The following is a 17,500-nucleotide window of genomic DNA, read 5'->3' on the forward strand; positions in this document are numbered from 1 at the left end:
AACCGTCTCCTCGCTGCTGCATTTACCACCCAAGCTTCACATCCATATAAGAGTGTTGGTACTACTATACTTTCATACATTCCCTTCTTTGCCTCCATAGATAACGTTTTTTGACTCCACATATACCTCAACGCACCACTCACCTTTTTTCCCTCATCAATTCTATGATTAACCTCATCCTTCATAAATCCATCCGCCGACACGTCAACTCCCAAGTATCTGAAAACATTCACTTCTTCCATACTCCTCCTCCCCAATTTGATATCCAATTTTTCTTTATCTAAATCATTTGATACTCTCATCACCTTACTCTTTTCTATGTTCACTTTCAACTTTCTACCTTTACACACATTCTCAAACTCATCCACTAACCTTTGCAATTTTTCTTTAGAATCTCCCATAAGCACAGTATCATCAGCAAAAAGTAACTGTGTCAATTCCCATTTTGAATTTGATTCCCCATAATTTAATCCCACCCCTCTCCCGAACACCCTAGCATTTACTTCTTTTACAACCCCATCTATAAATATATTAAACAACCATGGTGACATTACACATCCCTGTCTAAGACCTACTTTTACCGGGAAGTATTCTCCCTCTCTTCTACACACCCTAACCTGAGCCTCACTATCCTCATAAAAGCTCTTTACAGCATTTAGTAACTTACCACCTATTCCATATACTTGCAACATCTGCCACATTGCTCCTCTATCCACTCTATCATATGCCTTTTCTAAATCCATAATGCAATAAAAACTTCCCTACCTTTATCTAAATACTGTTCACATATATGCTTCAATGTAAACACTTGATCTACACATCCCCTACCCACTCTGAAACCTCCTTGTTCGTCCGCAATTCTACATTCTGTCTTACCTCTAATTCTTTCAATTATAACCCTACCGTATACTTTTCCTGGTATACTCAGTAAACTTATTCCTCTATAATTTTTAAAATCTCTTTTGTCCCCTTTCCCTTTATATAAAGGGACTATACATGCTCTCCGCCAATCCCTAGGTACCTTCCCCTCTTTCATACATTTATTAAACAAAAGTACCAACCACTCCAACACTATATCCCCCCCTGCTTTTAACATTTCTGTCATGATCCCATCAGTTCCAGCTGCTTTACCCCCTTTCATTCTACGTAATGCCTCACGTACCTCCACCACACTTACAGTCTGCTCTTCTTCACTCCTAAAAGATGGTATACCTCCCTGGCCAGTGCATGAAATTACCGCCTCCCTTTCTTCCTCAACATTTAAAAGTTCCTCAAAATATTCTCGCCATTTACCTAATACCTCCCTCTCCCCATCTACTAACTCCCCTACTCTGTTTTTAACTGACAAATCCATACTTTCCCTAGGCTTTCTTAACTTGTTTAACTCACTCCAAAATTTTTTCTTATTTTCATTAAAATTTCTTGACAGTGCCTCTCCTACTCTTTCATCTGCTCTCCTTTTGCACTCTCTCACCACTCTCTTCACCTTTCTTTTACTCTCCATATACTCTGCTCTTCTTATAACACTTCTGCTTTGTAAAAACCTCTCGTAAGCTACCTTTTTCTCTTTTATCACACCCTTTACTTCATCATTCCACCAATCACTCCTCTTTCCTCCTGCCCCCACCCTCCTATAACCACAAACTTCTGCCCCACATTCTAATACTGCATTTTTAAAACTATTCCAACCCTCTTCAACCCCCCCACTACTCATCTTTGCACTAGCCCACCTTTCTGCCAATAGTCGCTTATATATATATCTTTTTCGGGCCACCCTGCCTTGGTGGGAATCGGCCGGTGTGATAATAAAAAAAAAAATATATATATGTCGTGCCGAATATGTAAAACTGGTCAATTAGCAAGAACTCATTTAAAATTAAATCCTTTGTAAAATTTTCTCTTATACGTTTAAAGATATATTTTTTCATTAATGTTAATGTAAAAATTTATAATTTTGCACCAAAAGGAACTTAGAAAACTTACCTAACCTTATTATAACAAGCGCAATTTATTTTAGCCTAACCAAATTAAATATATTTTAGATTTGTTTTCAGTAATTTAATACTAAATAAACACAATGAAATATATTTTTTTTCGTTACGTTCAGAATGATTTTGGCGAAATTATTGCATACACAAATTTTCACTTGTCCTATATGGCAAGATGAGTGTTGCTATTTAAGCCAAGATCGCAAGTTCTGCCTATTCGGCACGACATATATATATAGTTAATTCTGTATACTGTGCATAAATGTAATGCATAAAGAAAAAATACATTATCTTGTTAATATTTTTCTTATTTATATTACTGTTCAGAAAAAAACATCGGTAATAGGAAACCCCAAGGTCACACGATCTTCATAATTATAATGACTTTTTTTCGTAGACACAATTGTTTGATAAAAATGTATTACGGCATTAAACAAGTCAAATACATTTGTTTTGTAAATTTTATACTTAAAAATCTGAAACACAAGAGACCTAACTGACTAAGGTAAGCAATGTACTCTGTATAAAAACTTTTATAAATTAATAAAAAAGTACAGCTGCAGTTCGCATAAAAATCTGCAAACTATTGGACTTTTCAATATTTGCTTTTCTATACTTTGTATTGAAATTTTCAACACTGGTTATGAGAAGAGAATAATGTGTGTATTCAAGACATGCTAACATCACTGTTGAGATGATATACAGTCTACAAGAGATTTACTTCCTACATCATGCATCAATCATGAAAGATTCTCTTATAAACGTAAAATATTCTTGAGCACCTTAGCCTATCTCATGAACAATGAGACATCACTGGACATCTATATGGCACAATATGTGGAAACTATGACACTGCCAATAAAGTGAACAAGCACAGCACCATGGCATGTGAAGAAGCACAGCACCATGACAGTGAACAAGCACAGCACCATGGCATGTGAAGAAGCACAGCACCATGACAGTGAACAAACACAGCACCATGGCATGTGAAGAAGCACAGCACCATGACAGTGAACAAGCACAGCACCATGGCATGTGAAGAAGCACAGCACCATGACAGTGAACAATATGCACAGAACAATGATACTGACACAAGTTAACACATCGTGGCTACTTAAATGGATTTCTTTTGTCTTCATGTTTATGATTTACTTAAAATATCAAATGTCTTGCTTTTGTTTTAAAATTACTAGTTACTTTAAAAGCCTGGGTAACTAGTATCTTATGTAGTGGACAGATTAAAACACTTGTGACTAGTAGTGTGTTTGTGAAGGAATCAATATTGCCTAACATCAAAAGTAATAAGTATACAACATTGCTAATATTCTGAATACAGTCAAATTGGTACAGATGAGTTGTAAAGACAGTTTTCATATTAGCAATAACCTAGAGTATCTGGCTTTTACAGTGTTAAGAAAACTTCAAGTAAGGATTCATTTTTCTAAGTACCACATTCATTGTATAAAATTGATTTCTTCCACTTTATCCTAATTCAGTATTTGCAGTTTAGTTTTTTTTTTAATTAGGTTAACAGTGGGGTAAAATTAGACATTCTCAGATGCAGCGTACTTTTATATGTATTGTGAAGGATTAAAATATTGTGTGATATAAACAAGTTAATAAATATTTGTGATAAATGAATATACAAATGTTAGTGTTTGATGCAATATTTATCTTCTTTGTTCAGTTTAAATATAAGAAAATCATATTTTCACATTATTTTGATGTCTTATGGGCTGAAGAAAAGTTCTACATTAAAAAAAAAAAAGCTTTAAAATTGGTGATATTTGTATTGGTAGAACCGAAGTGAGCTATTTCATCAATCTGCATTAAACTCTAAATAATGCAGATGTCTTAGACATGTAATGAGTAACTCGATGTCTTGAAGAATAATCGTTATTTTCTCACCAAAAATAACTCACGACTCAAGACAGTTCAGTACCGCTTGCTAGTGGCAGTTGTTCTGCTTGGTTCGGTTTTAAAGGAAAATTCAGACCCTTTGTAATCTGATGGTTTATACTGAGTATTTGTATAATGTATCTCGGGCATATTGAGCTGCTTAGTCCAGTGATTGGTCCAGTAGAGCTCTCCTGGAGGTGGTCGTAGCTTTTCTATTTCTCGACACACAAATATACAGTAGATGAGGGAGCCGAAGAGCACCATGAAGCCGAAGATAAGCATGCACAACCCAATGTACCTGTTGGAATACACATTAACTTAATGGGATTCTTAATATTATAATTCCTGTTAGATAGATTTAAAGTCAATACTGTGCATGGGTTATTAAGGCTGCAATCCACTTAGACATTAACATCAAGAATATTTTAATCTCTAAAATGTTTGTGCACGTGCTCATTTTTTTTATTACAACTTTCATGGACGAGCGCTAAGCCCGTCGAGGTTATACAGAACCTGGGGAAATGAGAGGCATTCAGGTTCAATCCAAGGAAATGGAAGAAAATTCCAATTCCTTGAATCAAGAGCCCTTACCCGCATCAAGTAACCTCCGTTGAGGGGTGCATATACTGGTAACTCATAAAGGAACTTCGATAAAATTAAAGATTACTATCAAGTGCATTTCACTTTGAAAATTGCATTTAAGGTAGGCTTCTAAAGCAGGTGACACACTGTATTTACATTTTTTTGGTTTTATATGTGAAATGATTTAGAATTGTTTGCCAAGAATGTACTGCATTTTTTATAATAAACGAAGCGTGTGTGTGTATGACTGGAGCAAGTGCCAGCTTCGCTACAAGTGATCATATTAAAGAGTAGGGGTAAAAGAGGCAAGCAACGTTAGCTAAAGTATTAATGGAAACGCTCCGTCTAACGGGGGTTTTATTAATACAGTGATAAACCTAACGTTATGTCTCTTTCATACAATTGTGGGTATTAAATACGTTGTATGTAACATGTAAGAGTTGATGGCATACGAAACTCACCAGACAAAAGCAGGGTCATAGAGTTGAAGGACGACCACAAAGCCAAGTGTTATGAGCAGCAGGCCTAGGTTGAGGAGCACCATAAGACAGCAGACACTCTTGGTGTTGGGGCAGCAAGGGTGAGGTGCTGTCATGGTCTCCATCACCAGCTTCCCACCTCGAGTAGTCTTAGTCTTAACACTCACCCTGTCGCTATGACCGCCAGTCGTCCGGTAAGAGTACTGACTGAAACAAACAAAAAATTAGAATACTGTCACTAAACACGATGAAGAGACGTTATATTACCATGAAGAGACATGTAGAACTAGCGGGTTTTACAGGTTATGGAACTTTTTGTGCTCATAATATGTTTTCCCTCAGTACCATTGAAGAATTATAATTTGTATGTTATTTACACAGACCTAAATAAAAACTTGCTTAACCCCAAATTAATAGCCTAATTTCTAGAATAACACGGGAAAGTCAGGACCTAAAAAAGGCCGCAATGGGCGATCCACAATAGTCAACTAACTACTTGGTTTCTATTTACTGCTAGGTGAACAGGGGCAGTAGGTGTTAAAAGACTCGCAAGTCCCGCCTCGCCCAAATTTTAACCTGAGTGATTCGAATGTATTGCCAGAGCTAAGAGTTACTCGGAGAAGCAACATGTTAATGTCATCAGAAACAGCAATATATATATGAACCATAAACAGTTGGAGGGATTGAGGAAAGGGAAAGAAATAGCTTCCTGCGCTACAACCAATCATCACATTTACTACCACAATGTACCACCTCAACCCTAAATCAATGAGAACAATACACAAGCTTCGTGAAATACTGCCTTTCTGTTTAAATTATAATCATGGGGAGCGCTAAACCCGTAGAGATTATACATTGCCTGTAGGGGGGCAGGGATGGAAGGTATTCAGGTTTAATTCAGGGAACTGGAGCACATATCCATTTCCCTAGATCAAGAGCCCCTCACCAGCGTCAAGGAACCTCCCTTAAAGGGTATATAATGCTGAGAAGTGAAGTCAGTTCATCACTGTAATGATCAACATCCTGAGGAATTAAAATGTAATTTATTCTTTCGGATTCCTTGAAATTGTTAACAAGGTCACCCTTCATCGCGCCTCTCCTTATTACACATTGTTCCTGACCTTATGATTTTACGTCTTTGAGTGTGGTATGAACCTTGGTAACTGATACAGACAGGTGGTTTAAAAGTCACGTGAGCAAACATTACGGTAAATTTATTAAAAAACGTTTCGGTCCTGGGACCTTGATCACTTCTTTGTTAGAATGAAACTTATGGCGACGTTTGGGTCCGATTTGGACCATTAACTAGTCACAATATTTGTGTATTGTTCCAGTCACGGTACTGTGCTTTTTTATTAGTTTTCTAATAAATATATCCTAGTGTTTTCTGATCTGACGTAGTCTCAGAGTGTGGTCTCACCTGATCTCAGAGTGTGGTCTAGGGAGCCTGGTGGAAGCGTAGATCTCCGAGGCTGCCCTGGAAGCTGCACGTTTCTCCTCCTCGAGCTGAGGGTTAATCACAGCATCATTTCTAACAGTAAACTCACTTTCTGCTCTGTCACTGGGAGCTCGGTCTTCCTCCAACCCAGGGTTGTAATACACCTGCAAAAAAAAAATATTAATTATGGTTATAACACATTGTAAGGTAAACACGCTAAACATTAATAAAAGACAACACCATGGCTGCGACAGTTCAACTAGTAACTCACAAATTAGATATTATTTAGAAGACGGTTCGACCCTTTCTATAATCGAATCTCCTAAACTAGTCACCTAGATTGACTTCAGGCTTACTCATGTAAGAGGTGATACTCTCCCAGACTTGTCAGTGATTATGTGAGGGATGACAGTCTCCCAAAATAGAATGATTCCGAGTTCAAGATAAGGTGGTGTACCAGTCTAAGCCTATCACTAACTAGTATATTAAGCAAGAATCCTAATTTCAATATTCTAATCTCTTAATGCTGCATGAGAGACTCCTCTCTTAATACTGTACGTTTACATGCGACATTATTTTTTATTACTGAAACAAACCGGGAATGTTATACAGTACCTGGGGAATGGAAGGTAATAAGATTTCATCTAATTCCTTGGATCAAAACACCTTCGCTAGCTTCAAGGCACCCGCCCATACGGGTAGATTTGATGGAGAGATATTCCCTAGTACAATTTAATCCACAAGTTCTGGGCCTCCAACGATGACCTGAATGTTACCTAGGGCAGTGTGAGGCCTATCTTATCTCCCTTGTATATAGGTCATGACATAGTGAGCTACATGTGCTCTAAATCTCTTTTGTGTAAACCAATATCTCTCCCGTCAATTTGTCCTTATTTTTTCAATATTTATTTTCTCACGAGCTTAATAACATTAACTTTTTAACACTTGAGGGGCAGCTTGCTACAGTCATACTGGTACGAAATTCGTTTTAAAAGCTGTATTTGTGATCACAGTGGTGCCCACGTTAACCTTCCAATAGTGTACAAATACATTTAGTTGGATAAAGCTTAAAAGGCTCGCATGATACAGTGGATAACGCACTGGCCTGTTAGTTTTAAGACTGCCTTGCTGTGTGTTTCAACTCTCCGTTCGGTAAGTTCTTAACACTTCCTGTAGGAAAAAAAATACTAGGTAATGTCAAGTGTTACTCGTGGTGCGGGAGTTACTTGCCTCCCTGCTGGAGTAGCCATTTCTGCTAGAAGTTTCTCTCTCCCTGGAGCTGCTCCTCTCCCTGCGCTCCCTCCTGGGTGGCCGCTCAGGGACGTACTCATAGCTACTGACGGAGGGTGCTCGGTACCCACTGGGGCCCGGCTGTGTGTAGTCCACATAACGAGACGACGTGCCCAGTCTCTCCAGACTCATGTTGGTGTGAAGAAGCACTAAGTGGAGTGGAAGACCAGGTAGCTCCTTGCTAACGGGGAGGATATAAAGAGCCACTGGGTGGAGTGGAAGACCAGGCAGCTTATTGTAAGTTTAGTTGTAAGACAAAATTGCAGTGCAGTTAGGGTACTGGTAGATGATAAAGGGATAGCAGGGGTGTAGTATTTTTGTATAATCAATCAAGAAATTAGTGCTGGATAAACATTGATTGGAGGTGGAGTTGGAGAGCTTTCCAAATCACAGAAAAATCAGCTCCTGTTTCTACACAAGAGGGGGTTGTTGATATTAAGGCGAGAGAGGTGGCTGGGGCGACCACTCATTCCTCAACCTGTGGAAAATACAAAATATTAATATACACATAACATCATCGACGTTTCCAATGAGCAATTAAATTCCGTTTCACGATAAATTTGAAGAATTTTATTTTCAGTATGCACAATCATTATCCCTGGCTAATTATCAGCAGGTTATAACACAAAATTTATATTTAATGAAACATTACAGAGTAACTGATTCTCCGATCAGATGTTTCCAGTGATAAAAATGTGTAATGAAATACTGTGAGTAGGATGGTGGATAAAGTTGTAACAGGCACATTACACACTGGTAACACGTACATCACATGATTTATCTTATGATGGCATACTTTGTAAGGCGGATAAGTGACGTGGACGTAGCTAAGTAGGCTACCAGTGAGGGAACATTATCACAATATATACTATTCTCAACAAGTGTGGCAATTTATTGACTAATCCAGCCTCTCTACATTGATACAAGGGCTGTGATTATTATCTGTGGTATCCACTAGGATATTCGGTGGCTTTACGCCTGTGTAAATGTATGATAGATCAGAGTGGGGACGAGTTTTTTTTTTAAGATTTGAAATGATGTTGGAGTGTGAGCAAGAAAACATTTATGTATGTGTGTGTGTAACGGTGGTTCACTGCACCTGCGTGCCACTACAACACCAGTAACTAGTGTCTGGGGAAGCGAGTCCTTGATGTGGTGATCAAGTGGGTGGTGGGCGAGGAAGAGAAGGCGTGACGCGTGCACCAAGTGCACACGCAATATACACCATTATAACTAGTGTATACGTACTGCACACGACTGCAGTTGTGTATATACGTTCACTATATGTACAATAACGTGTAATAATATATGTATAGTTGGTATGTTAAGTAGTGACTTTGCTAGTAGTTTTAGTAGATTATTAAAATACATTATCATTGACCTCATGACAATTTTTATGAAAGAACAAGTATCTCCCCCGCATATTTATTAACTAACTATAGCCAATACACGTCTCCTTAATATGAAAAAGCATTTCATAAAAAAATAGTTGATCTTTCTTAATTGCTACAAAGTTAACCAAGGAAAATCTAGATACTTGTTTGACTATATCATAATGATTGACAATTGTCTGAGGGCATGGTGAACTGGAGGCAGACTCAAACCAGATCCCTCGTGGGTCCCAGACCAGATGGCTACCAACCCCCCACCGCCGCCACCACCACAGAATAGGGTAGTAGCACAATGCCGATATATCTGATTTTTGTTTAACAGAAAAAAAATCGTAGCTCCTCAACAACTGTCATGTACCACCGGTGCAAAGGATTGTCCCGCAGGTGCTGAAGAATGTCGCTGATGGTGACGCAAGTGATGTCAAGTGAATGTGACGTAGGTGGTGCAGGTGAGGGAGGCAGGTGGCTGTACATGTCCATCAAGGTTGACTGGATGACTTCAACTCGCGCCGTCTAACAGTCTCTCCACCTAACTTTTAATAGTCGGCAAGTGTACCTTAACCCTTCACCACCCTCACCTACCACTACCCACTGTCACTCACTAGCAGTGTCACTGCTATATATTCAGCTGCAGGAAGTCAAGGATGAAATCATGTATTGCCATCAATTTCGAACTCAAGAGACACTGGTGCAGAGCTTGCTCTAATTGGGACAACGTTTCGCTGTGTAGAGTTTTCTCGCGACTTAATAAAGCCTTACACAGAACTCATTTTGACTGGATATTCGATCCCACGTCATACCTGCCTGACCTTTACCAGAAAACTTCTAACTGATCAACACATTATCGAAGAGCTGCTTTATAATGATGATATAATAGTGTTACCCATAACACGCTGTTATATCCAAGTAGTCATTTTCTGCGATGTTTAATGAAGAGGTAAAGCATATTATCAGGTGTCAGTATGGGACACCCCGGTATCTGGCACTAACCTTGACCAGTGATACCTGGCACTAACCTTGACCAGTGACACCTGGCACTAACCTTGACCAGTGACACCTGGCACTAACCTTGACCAGTGACACCTGGCACTAACCTTGACCAGTGACACCTGACACTAACCTTGACCAGTGACACCTGACACTAACCTTGATCAGTGACACCTGGCACTAACCTTGACCAGTGACACCTGGCACTAACCTTGATCAGTGACACCTGGCACTAACCTTGACCAGTGACACCTGGCACTAGCCTTGACCAGTGACACCTGACACTAACCTTGACCAGTGACACCTAGCACTAACCTTGACCAGTGACACCTGACACTAACCTTGACCAGTGACACCTGACACTAACCTTGACCAGTGACACCTAGCACTAACCTTGACCAGTGACACAACAGGTTATACGCATCAACGCTTCACTCAAATTAAGTCAATTATTCATAATTACAGTATGCCGATGTTAAATCAGAGAAAGTGTGTAAGAGGAAATGTACTCATCGTGTTTTGACACGTTACATGATGCTAGATATTATTATTATTAAGAAATGAGATGTGATATTTCACTTCATATACTTACACAGCTCTATATAATATTAATAAAAATTTGTTCTTCACTTGTGTCTTTTCTTCATTACTGTCTTCAGTATTATAACTTATTGTATTTACAACAAATATAATAGGGACTAGAGTTTTTAAGTTTTTGTCGTTTTTAAATATAATGATAAGAAGTAGACAGATTTCTGGGAGATCGAGGGAGGTGTTACCATGTAAATAAGAACAACCCTTAAACACAGTATTTCTCAGTACGATCTTTATCCAGTCAGTAATAGAAACATATATCGTGAATCACTTTGTCTGACTTTTTTTGGGTTATCCTAGATTCTTTACACATGCTGCTATGTATGATAATCTATGTAACTATTTGTGTTAACTTGAAAAAAACTTACTCGAGTGAGCACGAGGAGTCTACTATATGGATGACCGGTGACACGGTGAGCTATACATTATGATGATATTTTTATTATTAAAAAACAGTCCTATAGGTACGGGATTAATTTGGAATTGTTGCATCAAGTTCAAAAAATTTTGATAAAACTCTGGGTTGCTTCAGCCTTTAAGCATTATCTTTCATGTCTTCCCTGGGCTTCGTTCTAAGCCATGTGATACCTGTATTCGATTCCGGGAGTTTCCGATCCCGCGGCCTAGTCCCAGACCAGGCCTATACCTGGAGGGTATTTTCTGGAATATATCTGAAGGGCGTTTTGGGGTTAACGGCTCCGCGGCCCTGTCTCTTACCAGGCCTCTGATGGCTGTCTGATCACTAAAAGTTATTGGTGCTAGCTGCACGGAGGCCAGAGTAAGATTCACAGCCCGGTTATGTGGTGTATTTGGTCACACATTTTTGTGGGCAGACCTTGTTGCATGTCAGTGGTTTATGACACACCACAAATGTTATGAAATGATTCATAATTTTTTCTTTCTTTCCTCCTCCTCATTCACTCATACATGCACACAGGTGCTGAAACTCGACCCCTGCAATCCCATACAGGTGAGTGCGCGCGCGCGCGCGCGCACACACACACACACACACACACACACACACACACACACACACACACACACACACACGCACACACACGCACACACACGCACACACACGCACACACACGCACACACACACACACACACGCACACACACACACACAAGAATCAAATCGGATGAGGATCAGGCAGGACTACAAAGAGACCTGGACAGGCTACAAGCCTGGTCCAGCAACTGGCTCCTTGAGTTTAACCCTGCCAAATGCAAAGTCATGAAGATTGGGGAAGGGCAAAGAAGACCGCAGACACAATATAGTTTAGATGGCCAAAGACTGCAAACCTCACTCAAGGAAAAAGATCTGGGGGTGAGTATAACACCGAGCATATCTCCTGAGGCGCACATAAATCAGATAACTGCTGCAGCATACGGGCGCCTGGCAAACCTACGGATAGCGTTCCGATACCTCAGTAAGGAGTCGTTCAAGACACTGTATACCATTTACGTCAGGCCCATACTGGAGTATGCAGCACCAGTTTGGAATCCACACCTAGTCAAGCACGTCAAGAAATTAGAGAAAGTGCAAAGGTTTGCAACAAGACTAATCCCAGAGCTACGGGGATTGTCCTACGAAGAAAGGTTGAGGGAAATCGGCCTGACGACACTGGAGGCCAGGAGGGTCAGGGGAGACATGATAACGACATATAAAATACTGCGCGGAATAGACAAGGTGGACAAAGACAGGATGTTCCAGAGATGGGACACAGACACAAGAGGTCACAATTGGAAGTTGAAGACTCAGATGAATCGAAGGGATGTTAGGAAGTATTTCTTCAGTCATAGAGTAGTCAAGTCGTGGAATAGTCTAGAAAGTGAAGTAGTGGAGGCGGGAACCATACATAGTTTTAAGGCGAGGTATGATAAAGCTCATGGAGCAGGGAGAGAGAGGACCTAGTAGCAATCAGTGAAGAGGCGGGACCAGGAGCTATGAATCGACCCCTGCAACCACAAATAGGTGAATACAAATAGGTGAGTACACACACACACACACACAATAACGACGTATACAATAATGAGAGGAACTGACAAGGTGGACAGGGCTCGAATGTTTCAGAGATGGGACACACGAACAATTGGAAGTTGATAACCCAGCTGAGTCATAGGGATGTTAGGAAGGATTGCTTTAGCCTTAGAGTTGTTAGGAAGTTGAATAATCTGGAAATAGTAGTGGAGACAAGTTCCATACATAGCTTTAAGAGGAGGTATGATAAAGCTCATGGAGCAGGGAGTGTAACTTGGTATCGGCCAGTGAAGAGGCAGGGCCAGGATCTACGAATCGACCCCTGCAACCACATACAGGGGAGTACATACATATCAACGAGAATGGCCAATGTTGTGACTTAGAAGTACGGGAGAGAAGGCGAGAACTTTTCAGAATTCGTCTTGAGATAGTGTGTTAACACCTACAAACTCCACCCCCACAGCTCAACCAGATAACTTTGACGAAACTATCTAGAAGGGCATAAGCGACCTGGGACCTATTTAGCCAACGAAATAGGCCCCTATTTCTGTGCCTCAGAAATCTGTCATATCTTTGCAATCCATTAAATTCACTTGCAGTGGCCACCAAAGACAGATTTATGTATTTCCAGGGGTCTGCTCAAGACAGTAATACTTGCCAGGTATATATCTCATAGAGTTAACTTTGCAAAGCCTTTTTCCCGCTTTGTAAATGGGTATCATATATGCCATTTTCTATCAGATACGATATTCGTTTATAGTGATCTGTTTAAAATAAAATGATTGCAACTTCCATCCACAACGGGTAGGAAACGCTAAAGTATGGTTATATTGCGCCGGGGAAACAAAAGAAAAGAAAATTTAACCCATTAGGAAACAAAGGGGAGTAGCTGTAATTCCTTGCTAGCATCAAGACTCTCTAGAAGAGTTCATGGTGCATCAGCCGTCGTGACTGACCTTCTCCCCGTGGGTACTTTGACCTTTGTCTTAACCAGACTCTCCCTTAACCCTTCCTACATCCCCCAATACCTCCATCTACCAGAGACGAACTTTTAATGGAATACTCAGCGATATCCTCATTGCCTTACTAAAGTATCACAGCTCAGATTGACACATTTCAACACAATGTATATGACCCATCTTGTGATGAAATATGACAGGGAAACATAGCTTTTGTTCCCACTATGTATCATATAGAATAGGGTAAGCAAGTTTATTTAGGTACAGGTGCACAGGGTACAGGTACATGGGCATCCTAGGATGATCCTCAATTCTTCATTCTACAATTTTTCAAGTCTTCCAAACTTTCGCATTAACACTATATCTGGGGTGAAATCCTGCCACAGCTTTGTGTCCTCAGCCATTCTTTGTATTGACGACAAGGTCGGGTTACAAGAAGTCCAGAGACTTAGAAGACTACGCCTTCCTTTGGGGAAGGACGCTCATTATTTATCTTGGATTTCTCAGCCGAAAGTCGACCCCAGGTCCTGATATGAATCTAGTACATGATTAAGGATGTGTTGGGTGTTGGAGAATCCTGTGATGATTCATTACATCAGCAAAGATAATTGTGTAATATTTGGGCTGCCTTGGCATAGCATTCAGGAAAACATTACTTAGAATAAAGATTAACGCTTTAATAGGGACAACTCTGTGTGGTTCCTAATTCAAGGGTTTTAGTTACACTTGTGTGCCTGGAAGAGTACAGAAAACTTCGATGGAGAGGTAACCTTTGATTCAGCAGAGAAGCTATCTACTTACATCCATTCAGGCAAGTTCATTAATGACTGCATGTCAGTTAACTATTCCAAATGCTGCTTTGGGGTCAGGGAAGGTAGTATAAGAGCTGTCAGTATGCAGGGTGTTAAAGGTGATTATGCAATGATGTACAGTCCTGCCATACACGAAATCAAGCAGCCAGGGAAGACTGGTGTTGTTTGATTCTATGTATGAGACGATTTAGAGCCATCCTCTTAAATGTTTTACACAAGCAGCTAGAGATTTTTGCAGTGGTTTGCAGGGCGGAGCTCAAGTAAGAGCCAGTAGCGGTAACGGAATTCACAAATACCACGCCCGCCCACACGTACGCCCGCCCGCCCACCCACTCACCCACACCAACTATCGCCCACACGCACGCATGCCCAAACTCACGACCGTTAATCCACCCATCCTTGCAACCTGATACATAATACACACACACACACTTAATCTTATTTAAAATTTCAAAAAGTTAGTGTGTGAAAGATGAAATACAAAAAACTAAATTTTGATGAGGAAATAGTTGACGTAGAGGATGAAATATGTGAAATACCAAGTATGCAGTATTAAAAATGTATTTTCAGAGTGAAATGTGGGAGCATGGAGGAAGTGAATGTAATTAGATATTTGTGGGTGAATTGGTCTATGAGGTATGAAATGAATCACAGGATACACGAGGGGAAAGAAAATACGAACGATAAGGAGTGTGCGAAAGAAGGAAATTTTTAATTGAATGCTAAAAAGGAAATGCAACAATTCAAAAAAAAATGAAAATGCAACTGTGATGCTGACGCTTTTGTTTATTATTATTATTATTATTATTATTATTATTATTATTATAAAAATATGCTCTAAGAGTCATACAGATCTTTGCGTGAGTGTAGCAACGAGGAGGATGCTGGAGGAAGTCGAAATGTTTGAGCTTCATATGTTGTGCGAATATTATGTTGATAAGGAGCATGGAGAGATGAATGAAAGATGTGGTAAATGAAAGGACAGATGATGGGTGGTTTAGTCATGTAGAGAGGTTGGAGGAACATAAGTTGAGCATGTTGTTGAATAATTCTGGTATATGAAACCAGGGAAAGGGGACATCATAGGTAGGGATTTAAGGTAGGCGTGAGAAAGATTTTAATAGTAGGGACTTGAGCACCCTGCAGGCATGTGTGAGAGTGGCAGGTCTGAGTCACCAAAGTAACTGGAAACTCTCGAAACTCTTCAGAGGTAAGGTATATCACGGGTATAAAGGTACGTTTTCAAGTTTAGACTTGCTGTTGAAGTGTGATTTCTATGAAGGGACCGTGTAAACCTATTATAAGTGTATACAAGTTATGTATATACTATCCAGTCTTCACAGCTGCTACAAGACTCGCGCATACATGGTGACCTTGCCGCCCACACCTGGGTGAGGCCTCCACACCGCCCACAGTAAACCTTGGACACTCCCACACCTGTCACCAGCATCACACCTGCAACTCCTCATCCACTGTTACCTCCACTTGTTTACTTCGCTCATTTCGGTGTATAACAATTTTATTATATTCACAGGACAGCTTTAATCCTACATGGATCACAGAAATAAAAGTAAAAATATTCGCAAAAAAGTTAGCATACAACAGTAAGTCGAGTGTTGAAAATATTACTCCTTATATTAAGCTCTGGGAGATTCACATTAGGTAAGTGGCGTTTGAACTGATACACCTGTGATAACACCTTCCTAGGTACTTGTACTGAGGTGACATCATCATTCTCCACGCCTGTATAACCAAGATCTCTTTCGTATCCTTGCACTACTGATGAGAACTTCAGTTTCTTTGAGGCCGAAATATACACAAAACTGTTACGTTATGTCTACATGCGAGTTTCTGCCCCCCCCCCTTCTCTCTCTCTCTCTCTCTCTCTCTCTCTCTCTATATATATATATATATATATATATATATATATTATATATATATATATATATATATATATATATATATATATATATGTTGTGCCGGATATGTAAAACTGGTCAATTAGAAAGAACTCATTTAAAATTAAGTCCTTTCTAAAATTTTCTCTTATACGTTTAAAGATATATTTTTTTCATTAATGTTAATGTAATTTTTTTTAATTTTGCACCAAAAGAATCTTAGAAAACTTACCTAACCTTATTATAACAAGAACAATTTATTTTAGCCTAACCCAACTATATATATTTTAGATTTGTTTACAATAATTTAATACTAAACAAACACAGTGAAATATATTTTTTTCGTTAGGTTCAGAATGATTTTTGCGAAATTATTGCATACACAAATTTTCGCTTGGCCTATATGGCAAGATGAGCGTTGCTATTTAAGCCAAGATCGCAAGTTCTGCCTATTCGGCACGACACACACACACATACACACACACACATATATATATATATATATATATATATATATATATATATATATATATATATATATATATATATATATAATCTCGTGCCGAATAAGTAAAGTTTGCGACTTTGGCAACGCTCTTCTTGCCGAATAAGGCAAGAGAAAATTTGTGAATGCAATAATTTCGCAAAAATCATTCTGACCTAACCAAAAAGAAAATTTAATTGTGTTTGTTTATTTTTACATTATTGTAAACTTATCTAAAATACATTTAATTGGATTAGGCAAAATTAAATTGCACTTGTTATAATAAGGTTAGGTAAGTTTTCTAAGATTCTTTTGATATATATATATATATATATATATATATATATATATATATATATATATATATATATATATATATATATATATATATATATATATATATATAATATATATATATATATATATATATATATATATATATATATATATATATATATGTGTGTGTGTGTACTCACCTAATTGTGGTTGCAGGGGTCGAGACTCAGCTCCTGGCCCCGCCTCTTCACTGATCGCTGTGTGTGTGTGTGTGTGTGTGTGTGTGTGTGTGTGTGTGTGTGTGTGTGTGTGTGTGTGTGTGTGTGTGTGTGTGTGTGTGTGTCTGTGCGTGTGTCTGTGCGTGTGTCTGTGCGTGTGTCTGTGTGTGCATGTATATATGCATGTAAAAAAAGCTTAAGTTCATTTTTCCACTCATTTCTG

General features: G+C 39.1%; 1 protein-coding gene across 1 annotated transcript in view; it reads right to left on the reverse strand.

Moving 5' to 3' along the window:
* Positions 1-3,779: 3,779 nt before the first annotated feature.
* Positions 3,780-17,500, reverse strand: part of LOC128700163 (uncharacterized) — a 23,867-nt gene continuing 10,146 nt past the window's right edge. The window contains exons 2-5 of the mRNA XM_070100679.1: positions 7,617-8,154; positions 6,369-6,550; positions 4,931-5,155; positions 3,780-4,185 (exon numbers count right to left, since the gene is read on the reverse strand). Coding sequence (XP_069956780.1) covers positions 3,924-4,185; positions 4,931-5,155; positions 6,369-6,550; positions 7,617-7,808 — 861 coding nt within the window. The 5' untranslated portion in view covers positions 7,809-8,154 and the 3' untranslated portion in view covers positions 3,780-3,923. The remainder of the gene's footprint in view (positions 4,186-4,930; positions 5,156-6,368; positions 6,551-7,616; positions 8,155-17,500) is intronic.

The sequence above is a fragment of the Cherax quadricarinatus genome, chromosome 74 (assembly GCF_038502225.1).
Source record: "Cherax quadricarinatus isolate ZL_2023a chromosome 74, ASM3850222v1, whole genome shotgun sequence".
NCBI classification, from domain to species: Eukaryota; Metazoa; Arthropoda; class Malacostraca; order Decapoda; family Parastacidae; genus Cherax; species Cherax quadricarinatus.